This window comes from Natator depressus, chromosome 12, assembly GCF_965152275.1.
Source record: "Natator depressus isolate rNatDep1 chromosome 12, rNatDep2.hap1, whole genome shotgun sequence".
Taxonomy (NCBI): Eukaryota; Metazoa; Chordata; order Testudines; family Cheloniidae; genus Natator; species Natator depressus.
In genome coordinates, this window is record NC_134245.1 from 16,666,273 (window position 1) to 16,689,457 (window position 23,185).

Consider the following 23,185-nt stretch of genomic DNA (forward strand, 5'->3'; position numbering starts at 1 on the left):
AGTTGTTGCAGTCGCTCTTTTCGCCTTTATTTTTATACAAAGTGATGATGTTTGTGTTGTGCATCTCTTGTGGTACCCCACCATCTTACCAGCATTTAAGTAGCAGCTGATGAAGATATGGCAATAAGCTGCCTTTCCCACACTTGAGGATTTCCACTGGGATGCCATCTTTTCCAGGAGCCTTGCCACTTGATAGCAAATCAATGGCCTTGCTTAGCTCTTCTACAGTGGGCTCCACATCTAGCTCTGGCATGACCTGTAGAGTTGGTATTTGGTCCAGTGATTCACTGGTGATGTTTCTTTCTTGTGTGTATAGCTCTGAATAGCGGTCAACCCAACAAGACAACTGTTTGCTTTTATCTGTAATGATTTCACCGCTGTGCGATTTGAGAGGGGCAACAGCAGGATCTAGAGCTTTCTTCAGGCCACCATACATGACTTTGAGGTTTCCTGTGTCTGAGGCTGTCTGTATTTCTTCACAGAGATTGATCCAGTAATGATTTGCACAGCATTTGCTTGCTTGCTGTATCTCGGTTTTTGTATGTCAAAGTCTTATTTTGCTACTCTCTGTTGGCTTCTTGTTGCATTCCAGATAGGCTGTGTCCTTAATGTTGATGAGAGGTAAAAATCCCACTTCATTTTCTTCAAACCAGTCCTTTTTTGATGGTCTCTTTCCCCCAAATATAACTAAAGCTGTTTCATGGATTATTGTTCTTAAATCTTCCCAAAATTCCTCTGCCTTCTCTGGTAATGACTTCCCATGCATGCTAAGTTCAAAAGCCTGCACAAACTCCTGGCATTTCCTCTGTTTTTTTGTGTTAATAGCATTGATTTTGGACTTGCTCCTAGGTTTTGCTCTATGTAGTTTCTTGGCTGGAATCTTCACTTTACTAATAATCAAGAAGTGGTCAGTGTCACAATCAGGGCTGTGGAACATGTTAGTGTTCTGCACTAAGGGTAGGTCTTTCCTCCTGATGATAACAAGGTCTAATTGGTGCCAGTGGCCTGATCGTGGATGTTGCCATGACACTTTGTGAAGATCTTTTCCTGTAAAATATGAATTGGTAATGCACATTTGGTTTTGGGCGCAGAATTCAAGAAGTCTTTGGCCGTTCTCATTCATCTTGCCAATGCCAAAATGTCCTAGGCAATCTAGCCATGAGTTGTTGTCTGCACCAACTCTTGCATTAAAGTCACCAATGAGGAAAAGTTGCTCAGTTGATGGTATTCTTTTGATGACTTGATGCAAAGAGTTGTAAAATGTATCTTTTTCCTCAGGGCTAGATTTGAGTGTTGATGCATAGGCACTAATGATGTTCACAGAGCCGATGGTCGTCTGAAGTTTAAGTGAGATGTTTTTCTGTGACTTCCCAATGGGTATTTATAGGAGCTTTACCCACTTGTTTCTCACAGCAAAACCGAAACTGTGCAGACAATTTTCTTCACTGCTTTTACCTTGCCAAAAGAAGGTGTAATTAGCCTCTTGGATAGAACAAACATCTGCAAGTCTTGTTTCCTGAAGTGCTGCAATGTCAACATTGACTTTGTAAACCTCACAGTCTATCAAAGCTGACTTCCGTATGCTGCTTGTGGACTGTAGATCGTCATCGTCTGTCAATCCTGGACACATGGTCTTGACATTCCAGCTGCCAAGCCAGAAAGTTCTTGGTTTCTTATTTTTGCCAGGTGCAAGGTTTCCATCTGCCATTCAACTTTTAGTCTAGCCCCATGTACCCCATGAGGCAGGCAGACTGTGACGGGTCAACACCTACCGTCCGGGGGCTGCCTGGCTTTGTGGCGGGTGGTAGCTGACCAATGGAACACAGTGATTCCTCCCACTGTCGAAGGTGACCCATGGTGCCCTCCTCTCTGCCAATCAAGTGAGAGCTTATAACCCATAACTTCCACCTTCTGTGTTGTGTCCATGTTGTCAGCAAGGATGGAGTGTCCTCTCCATGTGATGTGGCTGCAATAGCCTGGGAAGTTGATATGGAGGCGCTGCTTTGCCCATGTGTTAGCGTCCCCCTCTTGACATCACTGGTTTGGACCAAAGAAAGGATAGGAGTTGATACATTTGGAACCAGCTATGCTGCAGGAGTTGCCAGAGCAGCAGACATCTTCCATCTGCCTGCCTTTCACGGTTCCACTCCTAGACTGGTTATCAGCCACAGCTGAAGGACCCAATCTGTACTGCGTGGATGTCGTTGGGAAAAACACTGAGTGAATTTGCTCATCCGCCTTTTGATGGCATTTCCTTCATCAAGGGTTCCACTAGCCTCTTCAGGTGCTCATCAGCCCAAAGCTGTTGGCACTTCCTGAGGTTTCTGGGTTAATTAACCACTGCCGAGCACCCAGATAATGTGAGACTTGCAATAAAACTGCAAGAGCTAGCAAAACTGTGAATACTCCAGAGTTTTAAATAGTGCTGAGTTTAGGCCTGACTCTCCATTACCCAGCATCATATGTAGTCACTTACACCTGTGTAAGGTGCATGTAACACTATCAAAACAGAACTTAGCATTGTGTACCCACTTTGCACTGGTGTGGTGGATACATAAGGAGCAGGTCAACAGAAAAGCAGACTCCCAGAGTTTTGTATCTGTCTAGTATAAAGATAGAAATCCAGATCTGAATTTCCTATATGGACTCTTAACACACCCAGAGTTTGGGGGATTCAGATCCAGAGTTTTTATTTGGGGACCAATCCTAATCACCTAATTCAGTGTGTTATGCTGGGCTATTAAACCTTGCAGTCAATTTCAAAAGATCCTTTCAGATTTGTAGAAATCATTCCTCAAGTTGATGCTCCATTTGTCCAACAAAACCACCACAAAGAGTATTCTAAGAAAGCTATATCAGAACGCAGGCAACTGTCCTGTAATGTCATGGCTTTTCAAAGGACGAGATGTTGAAGATTGAGTCGAAGAAAACGTGTCCCTTGAGGCCCATTGATATAACAACCGTACTACTATGAGGGACTTTCCAATGAAACCCAAGGCTACATTTACCCTTTCCTGTCCCCAAAACAAGAAGTAATACAGATTCCTTCATTCTTTTAAGTGTAAGAGATCTTTAGTCAGTCTCCTAACCATCTCCAATTGTCAAGTTGACCACCTAGCCTTCATTTCTCATTAGGGAAACCAACACACTTTTACAAATTATGTGATGGAACTGGAGTTGCTCAGCATCTCACAGCTTTGGGCCTTTAATCTGACAAGCCTTCGGTTGGACAGAGTCTATATTCAGCAGGATAGATGCCAATTCAATGAGAAAAGGCACATAACATGAATCTCTTGTGTGGACTTGAAGTGTTCAGGTAGTGCCCTATTTCTCAAATACTTATAACGCCACCCTCTTAGCATTTTGTTGAATGCTTTGTTCCAGATCATGCCCAGCCTCTGTGTTGGCATGCAGGGGTCATGGATCCTCTCCCCTTTCTCTCTGCAACAAAACATACCAGCCAAGCACAACCTTTCTCAGCAGAAGGCAAAGACCGCAAAGACTACTCTCTAGCTAGCAGTGCTAGCATTACTAGCCACCTGAAAAGGCATAGTGTATGGGAAGTATGCTGGACCATAACTCCTTTCCCTCGCTACCCACTGCTTCCACACAACCAACACGCAGTGAGTTATGAAGGGGAGCACATTCTGCTTCCTGTAAATGGTTGGCACAAGGGATTTCTGAGACACACGCTCCATCCTGGAGCTCTTCCACATCCCCCCAAAGTGGGACTGTGCTTTAAAGGCACCACTGAGCTCTCAGTGTTTTGGAGAGGAAAGGGAATGTTACGCTGAGAGTGCGAAGGAGACCTGGAGATAAAGGGAAGCAAAGGTTTATTCGGGCTGTGAGTGTCTGAGCCAATAGATAAAATTTCTACTTGTAAGATGCAGGATGTGTCAATAAAACTGACAACTAAAAGGGTATATTGCACTCTCAAAGGCTGGCAACAAGTCAGACTTACTTGGCTATGCTATAATTCTCTCAAATTTCAGTAGATTCAGGACAGGGTTAGTCAGTAAAATTCAGAAGAACAATTGTACAAATGTTCTTGCCATGTAACATGAAAAAAACTTTGGAAAGTTTACCAGTCCCCTAGGGGGAACAGAGGATACAGACACATTTTTGTTTGCATTTTATGAAACATGTCCTTTAAACATTTACTAGACTTGTATTTTTACATATGGCCTTATACCCAGACAAAAACTCTCTGCCTCCCACAGAAATATACTTAGGAACATATTGTTGTGTTTGTAATAAGAGTATTAAAAAGTCCAGATGTGAATTAGAAAAACAACTGCCTTTATTAGAGCTAAATTTCAAACTACTGGAATAAGATCAAGCAGGGAAGTTGTGGTTTATTCCAGGCCCCCACCCACACAATTCTCCTGGTAGAATATTGAATAACAACAAATTTAGCCAGTGAAACACAAAAGTATCACATCATCTAACCAAATTCTCATTGCCTCTGGCCAGAATTGTTACCTTATAACTCCTCAGAGCTGCAGGCTTTAAAAATTAACCATTTGCTGGTGCTCTGTCACCCACCCACAGATGTCTAATTAAAATCAAAATAAATAATCCTTTCGTCTATAAAAAGTGGTATATGATCTAACAAATCTGACGAGCATTAATAGGACCAGTTTGTAATGTTCAGAATGAAAGGTTTTTCCTGGTGGAACAGAATCGATTTCTTAACAACACCTTTATGATCACCTCCCTGTAGCTTGCCTAACTCAAATTCCAGGTGGCACTGGAGAGTAGAACCAGCAACATAGCTATGGTGGCAGCATGTGCGGGATCAATGAGAGGGTGAAATGCCAACAGCAGTAAAAGCAAGTACTGTAGAAGGGAAAAGCACAGAATAGAACCTTATAATATTTTGGGGGAGAGGAATAGCAAAAAGAGAGACAGGAGTAGGAATTAGGAATCACTGAAGACATAGACACTGTTGAACTCCGATGGGCAGCAAGACCTGTCTGCTGATGGCCTGGAGCTCACTGGGAATACTCACCTGTGTAATTTCAGCACATAGATAAATGTTGACAGGAGCCAAGCCACATTTCGGGCTTGTTTACTACAGTGGCGCAGCTGCAGTGTAGACGGCACCAGTGCCAACAGCAGGCGTCCTCTCCCCTCGGCATAGTTAATCCACCTCCCCCAGACCAGAGCCGTCCCTGGGTGCAGGGCCTAGGCCATTAGACATTTGGCACTTATCTGCGAATAGTACCATCTACTCCAGGGGTACTCAGCCGACGCCAGGGCCCGCCTACTACTCCAAGGGGAGTGCACCCCGCAGCCGGCGGGATCCGCTGCCTCGCACCCACGGCAGCCGCTGGGCCAGCAGAGCGTACAGAGCACGGGGAGGGCGCTGCGCCCTGCGGCCGCCAGGGGGCGCCGCTCACGGTCGCTCTCCGCTGCCGGCTACCCTCTTGCCGCGCGCGGGCGGGCGGACGGGCGGGCGCGCTCGGCGGCGTCCCCGGGGTGACGAAGGGAGCTGGCTGGGGAGCGGGCGCTGGGCCGGCCGCGGGGCGCCATGGGCAAGAAGCACAAGAAGCACAAGTCCGACAAGCACCCGTATGAAGGTGACGCGCCGCCTGGGGCCGGGGAGCGAGACCGGGGCGTCTAAGGGAGACAGGAGCGTTCCCGGGTGGGGACGGGGACACAGGTGGGGGGAGTAGGGGGGTGGGGGACTGTTTGGGGGAGTAGTGGGGGGTGGAAACGGGGGAAGGGAAATGGGGAGTGTGTTGGGGGGGAGATGGTGAAATTGGGGGGGTAGTAAGTAGAGGGGAAGGGGGAGTGTGTGGGGGAGTAGTAAGTGGGGGGTGGGGAAATGGGGAGTGTGTTTGGGGGGAAATTGGTCGGGGTAGTAAGTGGGGGGTGGGGGAGTGTGTTTGTCAGGGGGGAAGTGGGGAGTAGGGGTGGGGTAGTAAGTGGGGGAATGGGGAGTGTGTGGGGGAGATGGGGAAATTGGTGGGTGTAGTGTGTGAGGGGGAAGTGGGGAGTAGGGGTGGGGTAGTAAGGGGGGGGAATGGGGAGTGTGTGGGGTGGGGTAAGTGGGGAGTGTGTGGGGGAGATGGGGAAATTGGTGGGGGTAGTAAGTGGGGGGGGTGTTTGGGGGGGAAATTGGTGGGGGTAGTAAGAGGGGAGGTGGGGGAGTGTGTTTGTGATGGGGGGAGATACTGGGGTGGCTGGTCTGTTTTTTATGGTTCGTGGATTCATTCAGACTCCACGTTGCAGATACATGTAACATCCTGGGTTCAGCGCATCTTCCCTCGGGAGCTCTGGGTGCCTGGGCTGGGTAGAAAAGGTCTGGATTTCTGTTAAAAAGCCTTGAAGAAATACCACAGGGAACAGATTTTCCATGTGTTGTGTATTAGGTTAGACAGCTCAAAAGTGTAGATGTCCTGGTTTTGTTACAGAGCAGCCTGTTTATGCCACCAACTTGTTCTGAGACATAGGAAGTTAGTTACCTGCTCAGGTTGATAGCATATACATCATAACCTTTTTGGAATGTCGCAAACAGTGGGCATTGAATAGGGACAATACAAAAATTTTCTTCCATTGATCTAGCTAGTGCTGCTTGGGGGGGTGGATTACCTACACCAGTGAGAGAACCCTCTACCTCCCCCCCCATACCCCATTGGTGTAGGCAGTGTCTGTGCCGAAGCGCTACAGTGGTAGGTAATGTCTCTGCTGAAGCAGCTGCACCACTGTAGCATTGTAAGGCTACACCTACACCACGCGTTCATCAGTAAAATTTTTGTCAGTCAGGGATGTGAAAAAACCCACCCCTGACCAACGGAAGTTTTACCAATGAAAAGACACTCTCCCGCCGACAAAGGTACTAACCCTCGTTGCGGGTGGTTTTATTTTGTTGTCAGGAGAGCTCTCTTCTGCTGACAAAGAGCGGCTACAATGCGTACCGTAGAGCAGTACTGCTGTAGCGGCACAGCTATGCCGCTGTAGGGTATGCAGTGTAGACGTAACCTTAGTTGTAAAGACTCTCACTGAAGAGATAGAAAAGAGAGGGGGAAAAAAACCACTTGGAAATAAGGTGTGAGAGGTGCCTGACTACTTTTGATCTGGGCCTATATACCTTCACTCCAACTGAATTTGATGGGAGGTCTGCCCTTGGACTTCAGCGGACTTAGACTCAGGAAAAATGCATTTTTGTTTTGGAATGTGTTATCTGAAAATGATTCTACTGTAAAACACTCTAGTAAGTTTTATCTGGAACTATTTTTGATTTGGCCTAATACGTATGAAATGTAACAATTTTAATAAAGACCGATAGGAGTGCCAGTTTTACCAAACTGTTCTCCGGGATCTAGTTTGCCTTTGTCAGTAGCCAACACCTAGTGAGTATGAGAAAGGGGAAAACATCCACAATGTGAGACAACTGTGCAATACTTGGCAGGAAGAGGGCGTCATTCCTGGTTTAAACTGATTCTCATAGAAGCCGTTGGACATGAGCTTTGATTAGCCTTGGTCCATATACTGAATTTGACAGGTTCAAATTGTAATTTCCTGTTGATTAATTATAGACCTGTTCAGGAGTAGTTTTGTAATGTCAGAAATAAATATTGGAACACTATCCAAATTGACTAAATAAGAGTATGTTCTCTGTTTTCTATGCTTTAATCATATTTCTCATTTCATTGATGCTTTAAGAATATGTAGAAAAACCCTTAAAGCTGGTACTAAAAGTGGGTGGAAATGAAGTCACTGAACTCTCTACTGGAAGCTCGGGACATGATTCAAGCCTCTATGAAGACAAAACTGAACATGAAAAACACAAAGACAGGAAAAGGAAAAAGAGAAAGAAAGGAGAAAAACAGGTTCCTGGAGAGGAAAAAGAAAAAAGAAAGAGAAAAGTAAAGGTAGCTAATGTTACATTATGTACTTTAGTGCTAAAAGCTTCACCTTGCCCAAATATCTAAGTCAGTAAGGTGTAAGAACAGTTAAATCATGAAATGACTTGCCACTTTTGGGAGATTTTTAGGATCAGGGCCTCTAGATTACTAGTAGTTTGGACAAAGGTGGATGCCATGTGTGCTTCAATCTGAGTAATTTAAATTTCAAAACATTAATGTTTTGCTGATTTGTCCTCCAATTCCCAAACTAATTAGAGCAGAAGAATATGGGTCTTGGATATATGAAATTATTTTTCTCATCTGCATTAAAATATTGTCTGGCATAACAATGAAACAAAGCATGATTTCTTGTTCACTTTCATTTAATGAGTAAATCCAAAGCAATATAAAGACCTTATTAAACTATACATTTAGTAAATAAGGGAAAGTACCATCTGCTCTAGGGGTACTCAGCCTGAAAGGTCAAGTCTTTACACCTTTCATTTAAAAAAATTTTTTAGCCCTTATAGTTGTGGACAATATAGAAAATATGAACAGTGTGTAAACTGATGAATTTATGCCTGTCTGAATCTGCCGACAGCCTGAAACAATCACTCTAAGGGCAGGTCTTCACTACCTGCCGGATTGGCGGGTAGTGATCAATCTATCGGGGATCAGTTTATTGCGTCTTGTCTAGATGCGATAAATCGATCCCCGAACGCGCTCCCCATCGACTCCGGAACTCCAGCTCGTGAGAGACAGAAGCGGAGTCGACGGGGGAGCGGCAGCGGTCGACTCGCCGCTGTCCTCATGGCCAGGTAAGTCGACCTAAGATACGCCGACTTCAACTACGCTATTCACGTAGCTGAAGTTGCGTATCTTAGGTCAAGACCCCCCACCCCGAGCCGTGTAGACCAGGGCCAGGAGAAGTGAACTGCATCATTCATCTTAATCAAGACCCTGTCAACTACAGTTCTGTGGCCACAGAATTTGCCATTTTGTTGCCGCCAGGGACACAATATTTTGTTTTGTCTCATTGCTCTGCTGGGATCTCTTTATACTTTCCTCTTGCTCTCTAGCTTCCCACTACAGGGTCAGCTGGCCTATCTGTCATGGTATAGGGCAAGCTGCAATGCTGTCCCCTCTCTGGGTCAGTGGTCCAGCGCAGGTGACATGCCTCAAGTTTGCATCTCTCTTGGGGTGAAATCCTGAGATTCCCCCATTCTTGGATCTGAATTCTAGACCCCTGCATATTAACCATGATTACCTCAGCAGGCCCAGCTTAGGTTCAGGACCTGCAGTTCTGCCCTCCAGGGCCTGTGGTCAGTGGTTTATACAGAGTGACCATACAGCCTTTTCAAAACACAGTATTATTTAATCTTCCCAGTAGGATCATTTCATGGTATAAGAGAACAAGGATTTTAAAACAATAAAATAATCTATATACAAGTCTCTGTACCTAGAGTTTAGGATTCCCCAATGTTAGCCACATAGATCCAACTTCTTCATACTCCCTCTGCATCTTCTCTTTGTGTCCCTGTTGACATCCCCGGACAACTTACCCCCTCCCTGTCTAGAGAACTTTTTAACTGTTTGGTGTCCTTTTGATCTTAGTCTCCCACCCTGGCAAAATAAGCCTCTTAATCTGGTGGGAGCCAGCTAGGCAATTAATAGCCAATTCATAGTCCAGCCTTTGTTGCCTTGAGGACCTTTAGGTAGTTTTCCTCTTAGGTTTCTTTTCTTTAGTCACTGTTTCGTTTCCTGCTTGTTTTTCCTACTAACCCCTTTTTTTTACTTAACTCCTTAGACCAAAAAAACAACTCCCTTACAGCAATCTGGCAGTCATGTAGCATAGCATATTTAGTGTTCATAAATTAATACAGAGCCCCACATCCTCTGTGTTGTCAAGCATCCTGCCATGCCCTTTTTGTTGGTGGGAGGGATCCTGGTTATAAGGGCAAGGGGCAGTCCACATCTTATCCCTATTGTTTTGGGTACCAGTAGAGAAACACTTGAGACCCACTGATCTACCTAAATTCTTGAATTATAGAACTTGAGATCAAAATCATTTCAACAGAATGAGCTGCAGATACTGATGAACTAATATAAATTGAAGATACTTTGCCTCATTGAAGTCCATTTCTTTGACATGATGCAAAGGTGTTCCTTGGTCCATCATATTAGAGCCCTGTGGGGGGACTATTCTTTTAATCCTACTCCTGTCCTACCCTGCAATACCCACTCCCACATTGTTTCTTGCATTTTTATCCCACTCCCACCCACAAAAATCTTAGATCCCACAAAAGAGAGAAATTTCCCCTATGCTACTAAAAAAAATAAAAAAACCTATGGTTTAATATAAACAGAATTCAGACACAATTTTTATGTGGTAAACTGATGAGAGATTTTGGGTTTTCTCTCAAATTACCACAATCTGTGGGTTTTGTTTTGTGTTTTTTCCCCACCCAATCCCACCCGCAACAAATTACATTTTACCCACTCACGCTATTATGGCAGCAAGTCCTATGGAACCCACGGAATCCCAGTACGGCTGAAGGGCTCTACTCCATATCCAAAAGTTACTCCAGTTTCACTTTACCCTTACCTTGCACAAGTGATCAGAGGAATGGATTCATAGTATTATAAAATGTTTGTTGCCAGACTGTGGAATTCAAATAGACAAGTAACTTTACATCCCAGATATGCATGATTGCACAGGTGATATTGAAACGGAAGCAGATTTAAGGTTGCCGGGGGATTTGAGTATAACTAATACTCAATTTTCTGGCTTTCTAATGGCTTGTAATAAACTAGTGTGTTCTTTCCCAAAAGTTTCTGTATTCTTAACATTAATCTTAGCTTTAAAGGTTTGGTGGTTTTTTTGTGTGGGGGCAGGGGGGTGTTTTGATGAGGGTACCCTGGGGAGAATTCTCTGTGTAGGAAGTTGCTCCTGTCACTCAGGAAAAAGACTCTTTAAATGATAGTTATTCTGCTATCTGAATTACTCTGTCTTCCAGCAGGTGGAGACAGTGCCTTTAGAAATGTGAAGTCTTGGCATTCCTGTTCTTTGTTTCCTGTCTTAAGTAATCTGAACAAAGCATTAGTTAGTCAACAATAATGCAGTTTCTACAGCATCACTGAAATTGCTTATCTTTCTCTTTCTAGGAAGATAAAAAGAAGCGAGATCGGGAACATGCTGAAAGCGAGGGAGAAAGAGAACTGAAATGTCAGACTCCTGTGAGACTGGAATTGCCACCAGAGAAACCACTGGCGAGTAGTTTAGCAAAACAAGAAGGTAGAAATCATTAAGAATTAATTGGTTTTGTTGAGATGCTTTAAAAGCTGAAATTGGTTCCTTAAATACAATGTCCTGTAAAAGGTGGCTAGTATTCAGCTTTAGTAAAGTCCAATTTTCTTGAATGTTTTACCTGCTCTCATCTTCATATCAAATGACTTGACCTTTGATACTATCCAAAAGTAGCTGAACTTTGAAATACTGCTACTATGGTGGCATTTTCAAAAAGAGGCTCGTTGCTTGTATACAGGCATCACTACAATGCTTAATAAGGCTAGTTAGAAAGGTAACCCCTACTCTGTTTGCTGCGGTGCATTTAGGGTAGTAAAGTTAATATTTGACAGAATGCTCTAATGTACAGCAGTTTTGTAAAATCAGATGATCTTGGGGTGGGGGGGTTTCAATTTTTTTTTGTAGTTGTTTCCTTTTTTCCCCATCTTACTTTTTTCCCCCCTAGAAGTGGAACAATCACCACTTCAAGAAGCTTTGAATCAACTCGTTAGACAGTTGCAGAGGTGAGTACTTGCTCTAGCAGGACTGTGAAAAGGAAATTGATAACATTAGTTGCTAAAGGGTATAGCAGTAGCTTTGAAAATTTTTAAGCTATGTGGCCTGTTAACAAGCTTGGTCAATTTTAAAGTGCTTGATAAATATTTTGCCTGGCAGCAGCAGAACTACAAACTATCAAGCATTCAAATGTCAGCATTTTATTTGTTTTCATTGGCAATTTGTAGGATATTTTATAAAGACAACATAAATTGACAGTGAACCTCTTTTTGTTGGTAATATTACCTATGCATTCTAGGGTTACAGCTGCATACAAATAATCAAAAGTGAGGGGGAATTTACAGGGCTATTTTATAAACTTAACTACCAATAGCAGAATGTCAGAGTGCTTGGTAATTTCTCCTCAGACTTACACTTCCTTTTAATACCTCCAATTATTAAGTTTTAAAGACTATTAAAAGGAAACAGCATGGCAAATATACTGAACTCAACACAAATGTGTCTCTTGTATGTCATAAAATATTTGCTTTCGGAGAAATGCAACAATTTTTAATTAGCATTCTGTCAAATTTGCAACCTCATTTAACCGAATATGAATTTGTGTAGTCTCTTAATCTTTAAAGTAAAAAGGTAAATGCACATACAAAGTAATGACTTTCTAAAGCATACAGTGAGCATCTTTTGAATAAGAAATTCAGATTTCCAGATGGCAGTGGGTTGGGGGTTTTTTGGGTTACAGTTTTGCAGGAAGGACCAAATCAAGCATAAATCATCTTAATTTAAGCCTTCTCCATCTAACTCTGTATTTGGGAGAGAGGTTCACTGTCTGCCTGGCATACAAATAGCAGATGTTGGGGAATCAGGTTAAAAGAGAGAGCTTTGTTAACCACCCTAAATTCTCAGGTTTTCTCCCACTCTTCCAACTCAGATTTAGATATACAGTATATCTAATTTAGTCTTCTCTATGTAATTCCAAGCTCAATATGTTCTTTGTTATAAATATAAAGAGTGCATCTTTTCATATCTTAACAGAAAGGATCCAAATGCTTTCTTTTCATTTCCTGTGACTGACTTTATTGCTCCTGGCTACTCCATGATCATTAAACACCCAATGGATTTTAGTACCATGAAAGAGAAGATCAAGAACAATGGTTACCAGTCCATAGAAGAATTAAAGGTGCTTATAAATTATATTTTTGCTACAGAGAGGGATTAAATGATGACACTTGGAAGTACGAGCAATTGCATTGTACAGGGTTATTCCCTCTTTTATTCAGTTTTCCTTAAATGTTCATATTCTATGAATATATGAAATTGGCAGAAATCACCACATGTGCCTTTAGCAATATTTTGTGTTGAGCAAACAAGTTCTGAAAATAAAAAATAAATTACACTTCCTGTTTTCAAAAAATAATCTGGATGGCAAAAACAAATACATATAGTATTGGTTAGAATACAATATAGAAACAAGTTATATGTATTTTAATATGGTATAACTGGAATCCAGTTTCATGAATGATTGCCCATTGGTCTGAGTGGACTTTTTTTCCCCTTCTGATGTTTACTGCTTGCTTGTAGGATGTAACCCAATGAATTTTCAGAATTGTACTAATTGGGTTAAATATTTACAGCTCCTCTAGAACCCAAAGTATGTAATGTAGTTATAGCCATGTTGGTCCCAGCATATTAGAGAGAGGATGTGAGTGAGGTAATATCTTTTATTGGGAAAGGTACTTCGAGTATCAAAACTGAAGAACTCTGTGTGGCTCGAAAGTTTCTCTCTCTCTCTCCAACAGAAGTTGCTCCAATAAAAGATATTAAATCACCCACTTTGTCTCAGCCCAAAATATAGTCTTATACTCTTAAACAACACAGTGTGCAAGTCAGAAGAAAACCATTCCATTTGATGTCTTTATTTCAGAATAAAACTGCAAAATTTACAATGGACTGAATATAAACAGAAAATGTAAGGATTGAGATGAATGAACTTGTCATCCTTGCCTACCTGTTACTACTCCATCAGATTTCCCACTCCCCTCCCCACCCCACCCCCAAAATGGCAAGTCTTTAAAAGAAAAACATAATACACATATGGTCCTTTTACTGCTGTTTTCTGTCTGACAAGTATAACCGTGTGATCTCCAGAGAAAGCTGTCTATGCCTGGCATTGCCTTTACCTTCCCATTAATATTAAAGAGGTTGTCAAATGTCTGTCAAAGTGCTTTGGCCTCAAGAACAAACCTGTCATCTCAAGAAGAGATGAGCTCCAATCTGCAGGCCTTGGTGTCTTTGAAGGTGTCTAGTGAGTTAGGGAAGAACCTGCCCTTTTGCTGGTATATCTGGGGAACTCTCGTGCTCAGTGGAATTCACAGTTATCAAGAAATTGGTTAAAGATGCTACTTCTGACAGTCCATGTTAAACTCAGGGGCCTCATTGACATACTGATATTTCATGGCTTCTCAGAGTAAATATGGCATTCGTAAATGTCCCAGAATAATTGCTTGTGGGACATAGGATCACCCCCAAAGAATATCAGTGATAGCCATAAATCTGACATAACTGGGGTGAGCAAAGTTGAACCCACCTCTAGGGAAGGGGTTACAGTGCTATGATGTCTCTTCAGGTCTCCTGTTACTGCCAAAGAGGATTTCCTCTGAGGAATTGTAATTAGTTTCCAGGAGCCAACAGTCATTGAGGCTAAATTTGACAAAATTGAGCCCTCAGGGCATGATTGTGTATTCCGTGCACACCAAAACTCCCAGCAGTTTAGGGCAAATGAGAAATGCGAGTTTGGGTTCCAAAACTCTAAGCTACGTATCACCTTTAAGATCTGCTAACTTTCCAGTTTGTGCCCCTTTCCTGGAAAATTTTGAGGATATAAAACATCTTTTATTCCTCAGGATGTGAAAACAATATAGGCAGAATTAGAGTTTTTTTGCTCATTGGTAAGAAGAAATACTCTGTAGCCCTTCACCTGCCTGATTGGGTTTAAATGCGGCCCTCAGTTGCAGTTTCTGGCTATAACATGTTTGCAATTTGTGCAGCTAATATCTGGATTACTGTTAACTTTTAATTTTTTTTCCAAATATATGTTCTCACTCAGAGCTTTGAAGCTGAAGAAAACATTCCTTTGTTGTTTCAGCTGCTTCAGATTAGTCTGGCACACAGATCTACAGAATCTATTTCTCCCGGCCTTTTTGGGTTCTTCGCCTTTCACACATAACTGCACTGATTCATAGTGGAAGATATTTTGTGCCAAAACTTCAGTTTTCATTTCAGCTTTGACATTCTGTGTAGATGGTTGAATGGGAGGTCTAGCACATCTATGTAGAGAAAGTCTGACATAGTTCATCCTTTCTGTTAAACAGTCTTTGGGATACCCTTTCCTAAGCTTAGTATTCTGTAGTTCTTTTTCTCATTGAAATACTAAGGAGCCCACAACTGACACCTCAATGACTAAGTGCAAATCAGTTGAGTATTTATATATTTTAAAAGTTTGTTTTAAGGATTTGAGCCAAGATTTTTAAAAATGGAGACCTACATCGATAAGTAAGTACTTAAATAAATGGCCTGATTTTTTCTGAGAAGTCCTGAGCACCCAACAAATCTCATATCAGACTGCTTATGTGGGTGTCAACATATGGATCTAGACCATTTATCCATATGTTCTGAAAAGTTTGATCTTAATATTTAATTACTTAAACATCTTTGAAATTGCCACAGGCTTTTTTTTGAAGCTGTTTGTTACCTTCTGCTCAAGACACCGCTTGTATTACAGCCAGTTATTTCAATATAGCATCCTGTATGGTCTAACTTAACTCTCATTCAAAATTCATTAATTTTTTTTGTACAGGATAACTTCAGATTGATGTGCACTAATGCCATGATCTACAACAAACCAGAGACTATTTATTACAAAGCTGCAAAGAAACTATTGCACTCAGGGATGAAAATACTTAGCCAGGTAATGAAAAATTTAAATAAATTTTGTTTGGCCTGGGTTTTTTTGGCTTTAATTGGGAAACAGAACAGGTTGCACTCCATCTGATTTATTTGGTTTTTGGAACAGTAAATGTGGTAACATCAAGGAGTAGTGGATAGGGCTCTGGACTTGTACTTAAAACCTGGGTTCTATTTCTGGTTTATTACTGTTCTGTCTTCACATATGTAAAGTGGTGAAACTATTCTTACCATCTTTTGTAAAGCATATTGAGATATATGGATGTTAAGTGCATTGAAAGAGTAAAGTTTTTTTTTGTACTTTAATAGTTGCATGAAGATCCTCAAACTTTCTTTTCAAGATGGACAGGAATAATGTTGTAAAAGGGTGTGAGAGTTGTCATTTGGGGCCTGATACAGTGAGGAAGGAACCATAGTATTTCTTTGACATAATTTCTCCATTATTACTTTTTGGTGAAAACCGTTTACTGTTCTCTCATAAGGCATTCTAATTGTAGGGAATTTGTATATGGAACACAAATACTAAATCCTGGATAAATGTTGGTTTCATTGGTCAGAACTTAGTGAGAAGTCTTGCTTTTGCTGTGAAATATGTGGGATCCATTTTTTTTTTTAAATATGGGATCCATTTTCTTAGAGTTTAAGGTCTATATCAATTAATCTGATCTTCTGTATATCACAGGCCATTACATTTCACCTGGTTATCCCTGTATTGAGCCCAATAACTTATGTTTGACTGAAGCATAACTTCCAGAAAGGCATCCAGTCTTGATTTGAAGACTCAAAGAGATGGAGAATCCACCACTTTCCTGGGTAGTTTGTTCCAGTAGTCAATCACCCTCACTGTTAAAAATATATATATATATATATATATATAAATTGTGCCTTATTTCCAATTTAAATTTGTCTGGCTTCAGCTTCCTACCACTGGCTTTTGTTGTGCTTTCTCTACCAGACTATTGAGCCCTTAGTACTCAGTGTTTTCTCCCTGGGAAAGTGCTTATACACTATAATCAAGTCACACACCCCCCCCCTTTTTTTTTTAATAAGGTAAACAGATTGAGCTTTTCAGGTCTCACCGTTAGACATTTTCTCCAGCTCTCGAATCATTTTTGTAGCTCTCTTCTTTACCTTCTCCATTTTTTTCAACATCCTTTTAAAAACGGGGAAACCAGAAGTGTATAGTATTCTAGTATCAATCTCAGCAGTACCAATACAGAGGTAAAGTTACCTCCCGACTCCCCTATTTATACTTCTGTATTTCATATAATAAAGGACAAAGTGCATTGCATATAGAATAGTTAGGAAAAGCTATTTTGCTTTGTATCTACTTCACTTTTATATTTAGAAGAATACAGAGTTCCCAAAGCCACCAAAAGCTATTTACCACTGTAAAAGATGGATGAAAAATTTTAAACACTCTGAAATCATTTGTGCTGAAATAGTGCTTGTCCGTTTTAATTTACAACAGGCATTAGACAAGTACAGTATCTTTCATACAAAAAATCAGTCCATTAACTTGAACTTGATACATGTTAAAGGAGAGAATTCCTTATTTACAGCAGGGGGCACTCTACGTGTATTTGATTTTAACTATTGATAATATCTCATACTCAGTTTTCTAGAGTGTACATGAGATCTTGCAGTTACTCTAGCTACAGTGTTGTCAGATCTATGTCAGCAGCTAAAACAGCACTTTGGTACATTTGCTGTTTACATATAAAGGTGACCACAAAAGGAAATCCGTTAGAATCATGCAGGTTTTCCTCTGTAGCCTTTCAATGTAAAATGCTATTTGCTTCTTTCAAAAAAAAGGAGGAATAAAGAGCAAAAGTGAGATAAGACAGGAAGACGACTTAACAAGCAGCATGAAAGGAGAGAAATTCAGACACTACTGGGTAGGATATGGAAGGGAGGAAAGGATGTCAAACAGTGTCATTAGTGATGGTAACACATATCCCTTTTAATCAATAATTTTGTGGAAGACAAGATGAGAGAGCTAGACGTAATGTTTTTCACAGGATCCAGTGAAACAATTTGATATCTCTGCAGATTGCTCTAAAGCAGGGGTCCTCAAACTTCATTGCACTGCGACCTTCTTCTGACAACAAAAATTACTACATGACCCCGGGAGAGGGGACCGAAGCCTGACCCTGCCTGAGTCTCACTGCCCTGGGTGAGGAGGCCAAAGCCCAAGGGTTTCAGCCCCAGGCAGAGGGCTTGTAATCTGAGCCTCGCTGCCCAGGGCTGAAGCACTCAGGCTTCAGCTCCAACCCCAAGCACTGGCAAGTCTAAGCCAGCCCTGGCAACCCCATTAAAATGAGATCACGACCCACTTTGGAGTTCCAACCCACAGCTTAAGAACTGCTGCTCTAAACAAAGTCTTGAGATGTAAGAGGCAAAATAAACTTAAAAAAAAATCTTTCCATTGTTCCTTCCCCAAAGTCTTCTAACACCTCTACTGTTGCTTCTCCTCTATCCCGATATTTCCTTGTACCATTGGCACTCAGACCACCTACCCTTTGCTAAAATCTTGGGGAGGGAAGGGTTGACATTACAACGTAATCACACCCTTTAACTTATAAATAGGGAGGAGGAGTTTTTTGCACCCTTGTCACTAGGAGCTATGAAAAATTAAGACATTAAATCCAGTATCAGATACATTAGAGATGGATCAGATGTAATGTGCCTTAAATATAGGAGTACAGAAATCTGTACTGGTATGAATTAGAATAGTCTACATAGAACATTAATAATAGTATAACCTTTGTGCTTTCAGTTTAGTATTAGATCATTTTAGTGCTTTACAAATTGTAGGTATCTAAAGTAAGTGTTGTTTTACAGTGGTGCCTATGGGTTCCACACTAGACCAGAGAGCCATTCTGCTGGATTCTTTACAAACATAAAATAACAGTCCTTGTCCTAAAGAGTCTACAGTCTAATGGACAAAATAAACCCCAGGTGGGATAGGAGACAGTGGCGCAAAGCGGTAATGTTATTTGCCTGAGGTCACACCAGGTCAGTGGTAGGTTTCCTGAGTCGTCTTTGCTTCTTAAAGGAATAATGATAGAAAACTTCTACTTTGAGATTTTCTTAAATATAATCTGATTAAAATTTGTTTTATGGTGCACATTTGTTTTGCTTTGAACAAACTATGATTTCCAGTATACAGCAACAAAAAGTTTAAAGATGAGAAACAAACAAAAGCCAGGAAATTCAACACCTTCATGCAGTCCTTTTCTTTCTGTGGCTGATTCTACTCTCTTCATTGTTTTTCATTTTTTAATTTAATAACGCTGTTGATTATTTTCTTGCTCAAAAGCCCAACCCTTCCTACATTACTTTTTCTCCTTCTCGACCCTGCATGAGAAGGATTCATCAGCTTACTGAATATTTTAAAAGAAAAATTGCTCTGTTGTTGTTGCAGCTCTTAGCAATGAGGGGGAAATAAAACATCAAAATATGTCACTGCTAAAAATCCCCTTTCCCTTTGTCTATAAAACCCAGCTGTTCCACTCAAGCTATAGTGACATAACTGCACAACATGTGCATTTTTATTGCTGTAATGTTCATGTTGGAGATTGGGAGAAGTGTTCCATGCTCCCACAAATAGGTGGGGAGAGTGGAATAATTTTATTTTTCTGAAGGCTGTAACAGTTCCTGGATGGTTTCTTGGATGGAACTAATAAAAATATGCTACTTTATAACAAAACATGAAATTACATATAAGAACATCCTCTACATGTTCAGGAGTTCATTAAACAGCAGATTCTTCACTGTGTTTTCTTTCATAAATTCGTGCAAAATTAACTTAAAAAAAGAAATCCCGCTTTTGATTCATATGCAAAAGGTTAAGCTATGTTTAAGATGATTTCTCCATGCTGAACCAAGCTGACAGTTTATTTTAATGATGCACGAGATGTTTAATGTCTTAGGCCTTGTCTACACTTAAAAGGGTTTGTGAGTATAGATATATTAGAAGAACTATATAATCATGCCTATCCTCCCAAAATGGAGGATATGCAACTCTTATTGCAATAGTTTAAACCAGTTCCCCATTCAGAATAAGCTGTATCAGCAAAATGACTTTTTTATATCTGCATTTACACTAGGGCTTTTGGCAGCACAGCAAGATTTGTTAGGGATGGTGGTGGGGTTTTTTTCCCCCCATATTCCTAACCAACACAACTATGCCAGTAAAACTTTCTAGTGTAGACCCGCTCTTAGCTAGTTGCTAACACTACATAGTAAGTAAAATAGCACTCCTAACATTGACTATTATTTTAAAGAAACACCTTGACAAAATTTAACTGGCCACAGGCATTACTTTGTTATAGCTGATAACTTTTTGTGGCTACTAGAATTGCAGCCATCTGTAAACAGCGATATCACTTAAGCGCACATTTCCTCTTGGCCCTTTTTTCCATGTTTTTCATTATATGGATCCCAGTTAAATTAGTGAAAATGTAATATTTCTCTACTGAATGCTACACTGGAATTGAGTCTCACTCCATTATTTTAAGTGTCATGCTTCAGTACTGGTGCCAGATCACCTCTTAAACACAATGTCCATATTAATCTATTAACCATCTAATGACCCAAGTTGTCCTTTCTAGTTGATAGTGTTGAAAGAAAAGCATTTAACTTAAATCTTTGTGAACAAGTTATGAAAGGGTTAATAGGAGATGTGAAATGAAAACATGCCTTGTATATTTTTAGGAGAGAATACAGAGCCTAAAACAGAGTATAGATTTCATGGCAGACTTGCAGCAGAGCAGAAAGCAAAAAGATAAGATGGAATTACAGCCAAATGGGGAGGATGACAATGTTCTCGGGAAAGACAAAGAAGAATCTATGGAAGCTGACATCAAAGCATTCAAAACCCCCAACAAGGAACATAAAAAGTAAAGTATTGTTTAAGTAATGATTTAAAGTTACCCACTCTAATTCCATTGAAAGAAAGTGCTTTTAGACATCCGTAGACATGGCCTGTTGCATTTCTGGCACTGTTTATACACCAAGAAACTGATTCCTAGACTCCTGGAAATTACTTCTGCTTTTTAACTCCATTCCTTTTTCTTCTAGCCCTTTCCTTTGGCCAAAATAATCATGAATGTGTTTTTTCTTTTTATAGAAGGTCTTCATTTTGCATTATCAAGGTAATTCTGCACCAAGACTAACTCATTTCAAGATTTTGGGGGCTTTTTTGTGTCTAATTGTTCTCACTCAAGTAATGCCAGTTTGATGCAAGCTGGCAAACATGACTTTTCAACGTTTTGATGCACTTAACAATATGTAGTCTATTGAGAATTTCAGCTGGCAACTACTAGCTATTTTTGCTGTCAGATAGGTCTTAAACGCTGCAGAGAGTGCATGTAACAGCAGCAGTTCTGCTATATTGAAATATCCTCAAATACTTCAAAATATTTGCCAATCAGCGGCTTCATTCTTATGAATGTTGGTACTCAAGATATGACAACATAACTCCAGGAAATCAGAGTTTAAACTGTTGTAATAAATGTACCAAAACTGTTCTTTTTAGTTTATGGGAATGCAGCTGCAAAGCATGGCAGTGCTCCAAACTGGCAAATCTCTAACTGGAGAAACCCATGTGTGAAGACAGCTGTAGAGAGACTAGCACACAGAGAACCAAATTATTTGTATAAGTCCACTCTGGCCTATAGATCAAGCAGGCGGGAATAAGTATTCCCATCCAGCAAGAATTTGAGATTTCAAACATTTTCCGTCCTGGATCATGACAAAGTTAATTTCAACATTTTTTACAATCCAACAACCTGAAGAAAATTCCATTTTGGATCAATCAAAACATTTTGTTTCAATTCTGACTTGACTTTTTTTTAGTATAAATTCAATCCAATCCAAACCAAACTCCTAAGATTTCTTGTTTTGAAAATGTCAAAATGGGCCCCTTTGACAATTTTGAAACTTTTTTCAACTTTTTCAAGTTGGAAAATGTGTCAAAATGGACCCTTTCCCGCAAATAGTTTGTTTTGATTACTGGCATTTTTCAGTGAAAAAACATTTTGGCGAAAAATTACCAACCAGCTTTACTTAGAGAGAGCTTTCTAATGCATATTTTCTCCTGTTTAAACCTGCTCATACTGAATTCCTTTGTATGTACCAGGTACTTGACATTCTGGTGTGATAGTCTGACACAGACTGTTTCTCCATTGAACCTTTGCCAATACTTGTGATTCAGTGACTTCATTCGTTTGAGGCAGATAATGTGAGGAACTGTATTTATTTGCAGGAAAGACAAAGATCTACTTGAAGAAAAATTAAGGAATAATAACTTAGAAAGGGAACAGGAGCAGATTGATCGTATCGTTAGAGAATCTGGAGGAAAGTTAACAAGAAGACTTGCGAACAGTCAGGTGAATAGTTCGGTGGATTTCGAAACCAATTTTACTCTTTGGGAAATGCCCATTTAACATTGTGTAGCATTGGAAATTCTGGGTATAACAATGCTATAATTTGCATTGAGTTTTACTCATGTCTAATCTTGATTTAAATCTAACATTTTAAACACAGGAAGTTTAAAAAAAAGTACTTTTTAGCTGAACATTTCCTGAACTTGTTGAACTAAATAAAATCTCTACTGTGGGCCATTACACTTCTTGACTTCAGTTGAAATAAAATTTTGAATGAATTTTAGAGCTCAGTTATGAAAGACTGCTAGAAACAGTTTTAATCAAAGATAAACTTCAAGTGACTCAAAGTTTAATAGTAAATGGTACAGTGCAGAACCACTAAACATTTTAACCCTAGCGTGCAAAAACCATTGTTTCAGAATAGTCCATTCTAAGCAAAGACTGCTATCTGTATCCAATGATACAGGGATCTTGTGCTGAAGACTGGTGTTAAAGACACTAGACAAACACAAACAGGCCCATTTCATTTGTGACCAAATATTTGAATGCAGCCTCGTAGATATATTATTCCCTTGTACCTTGTTGATGAAGGAGAAAAACATTTGAGCCATACAGAGCTCTTTTTCAGGTGAATATTAGTCATATCTAACGCAATAAATCTGTTCAATCTTTCACAACAATAATTTCTATTTGCCCTATTAATAATGAAATTAGAAATTTTCACAAATTGGTAACTGGAGGAGTTACAAATTGTAGACAATTTTTTTTTAAAAAAAAGTCTGAATTTTGACATTTACCGTTTAAATGATTGAATACCCTGGGTTTAGGCCATTTGTGAAGGTATGAACTGAAGAGTAAGTGTAAGCATAGCAAAGCTACTGTAACATTTAAGATTGTGGGTCAAATCTGATCTCTTAATACTCCTCACTACAAATATGCATCACTGAAATTTTTCCCTATAGTACCATCTAAAACTCTTAAAAGCTAAGTTCCTATCAGTTCAAATATTATGAATCCAAAGTTGTTTGTAAAATCAAATGTTTTTAATAATTTAATTTGATTTCAGTGTGAGTTTGAAAGAAGAAAACCAGATGGTACAACAACACTGGGACTTCTTAATCCATTTGACCCTAATGCAGGCGGTATGTTTGTCTGTTGAGCATGTTAATTATCAATGG

At 40.2% G+C, this 23,185-nt stretch overlaps 1 protein-coding gene across 1 annotated transcript in view; it reads left to right on the plus strand.

Moving 5' to 3' along the window:
- Window positions 1–5,512: 5,512 nt before the first annotated feature.
- The window catches only part of BRD7 (bromodomain containing 7), a 30,884-nt gene continuing 13,211 nt past the window's right edge, over window positions 5,513–23,185 (plus strand). Inside the window, exons 1-9 of the mRNA XM_074968628.1 lie at window positions 5,513–5,582; window positions 7,672–7,880; window positions 11,019–11,148; window positions 11,606–11,663; window positions 12,688–12,832; window positions 15,509–15,619; window positions 20,335–20,519; window positions 21,887–22,010; window positions 23,074–23,149. Of these exons, the coding sequence (XP_074824729.1) occupies window positions 5,534–5,582; window positions 7,672–7,880; window positions 11,019–11,148; window positions 11,606–11,663; window positions 12,688–12,832; window positions 15,509–15,619; window positions 20,335–20,519; window positions 21,887–22,010; window positions 23,074–23,149 (1,087 nt within the window). The 5' untranslated portion in view covers window positions 5,513–5,533. The remainder of the gene's footprint in view (window positions 5,583–7,671; window positions 7,881–11,018; window positions 11,149–11,605; window positions 11,664–12,687; window positions 12,833–15,508; window positions 15,620–20,334; window positions 20,520–21,886; window positions 22,011–23,073; window positions 23,150–23,185) is intronic.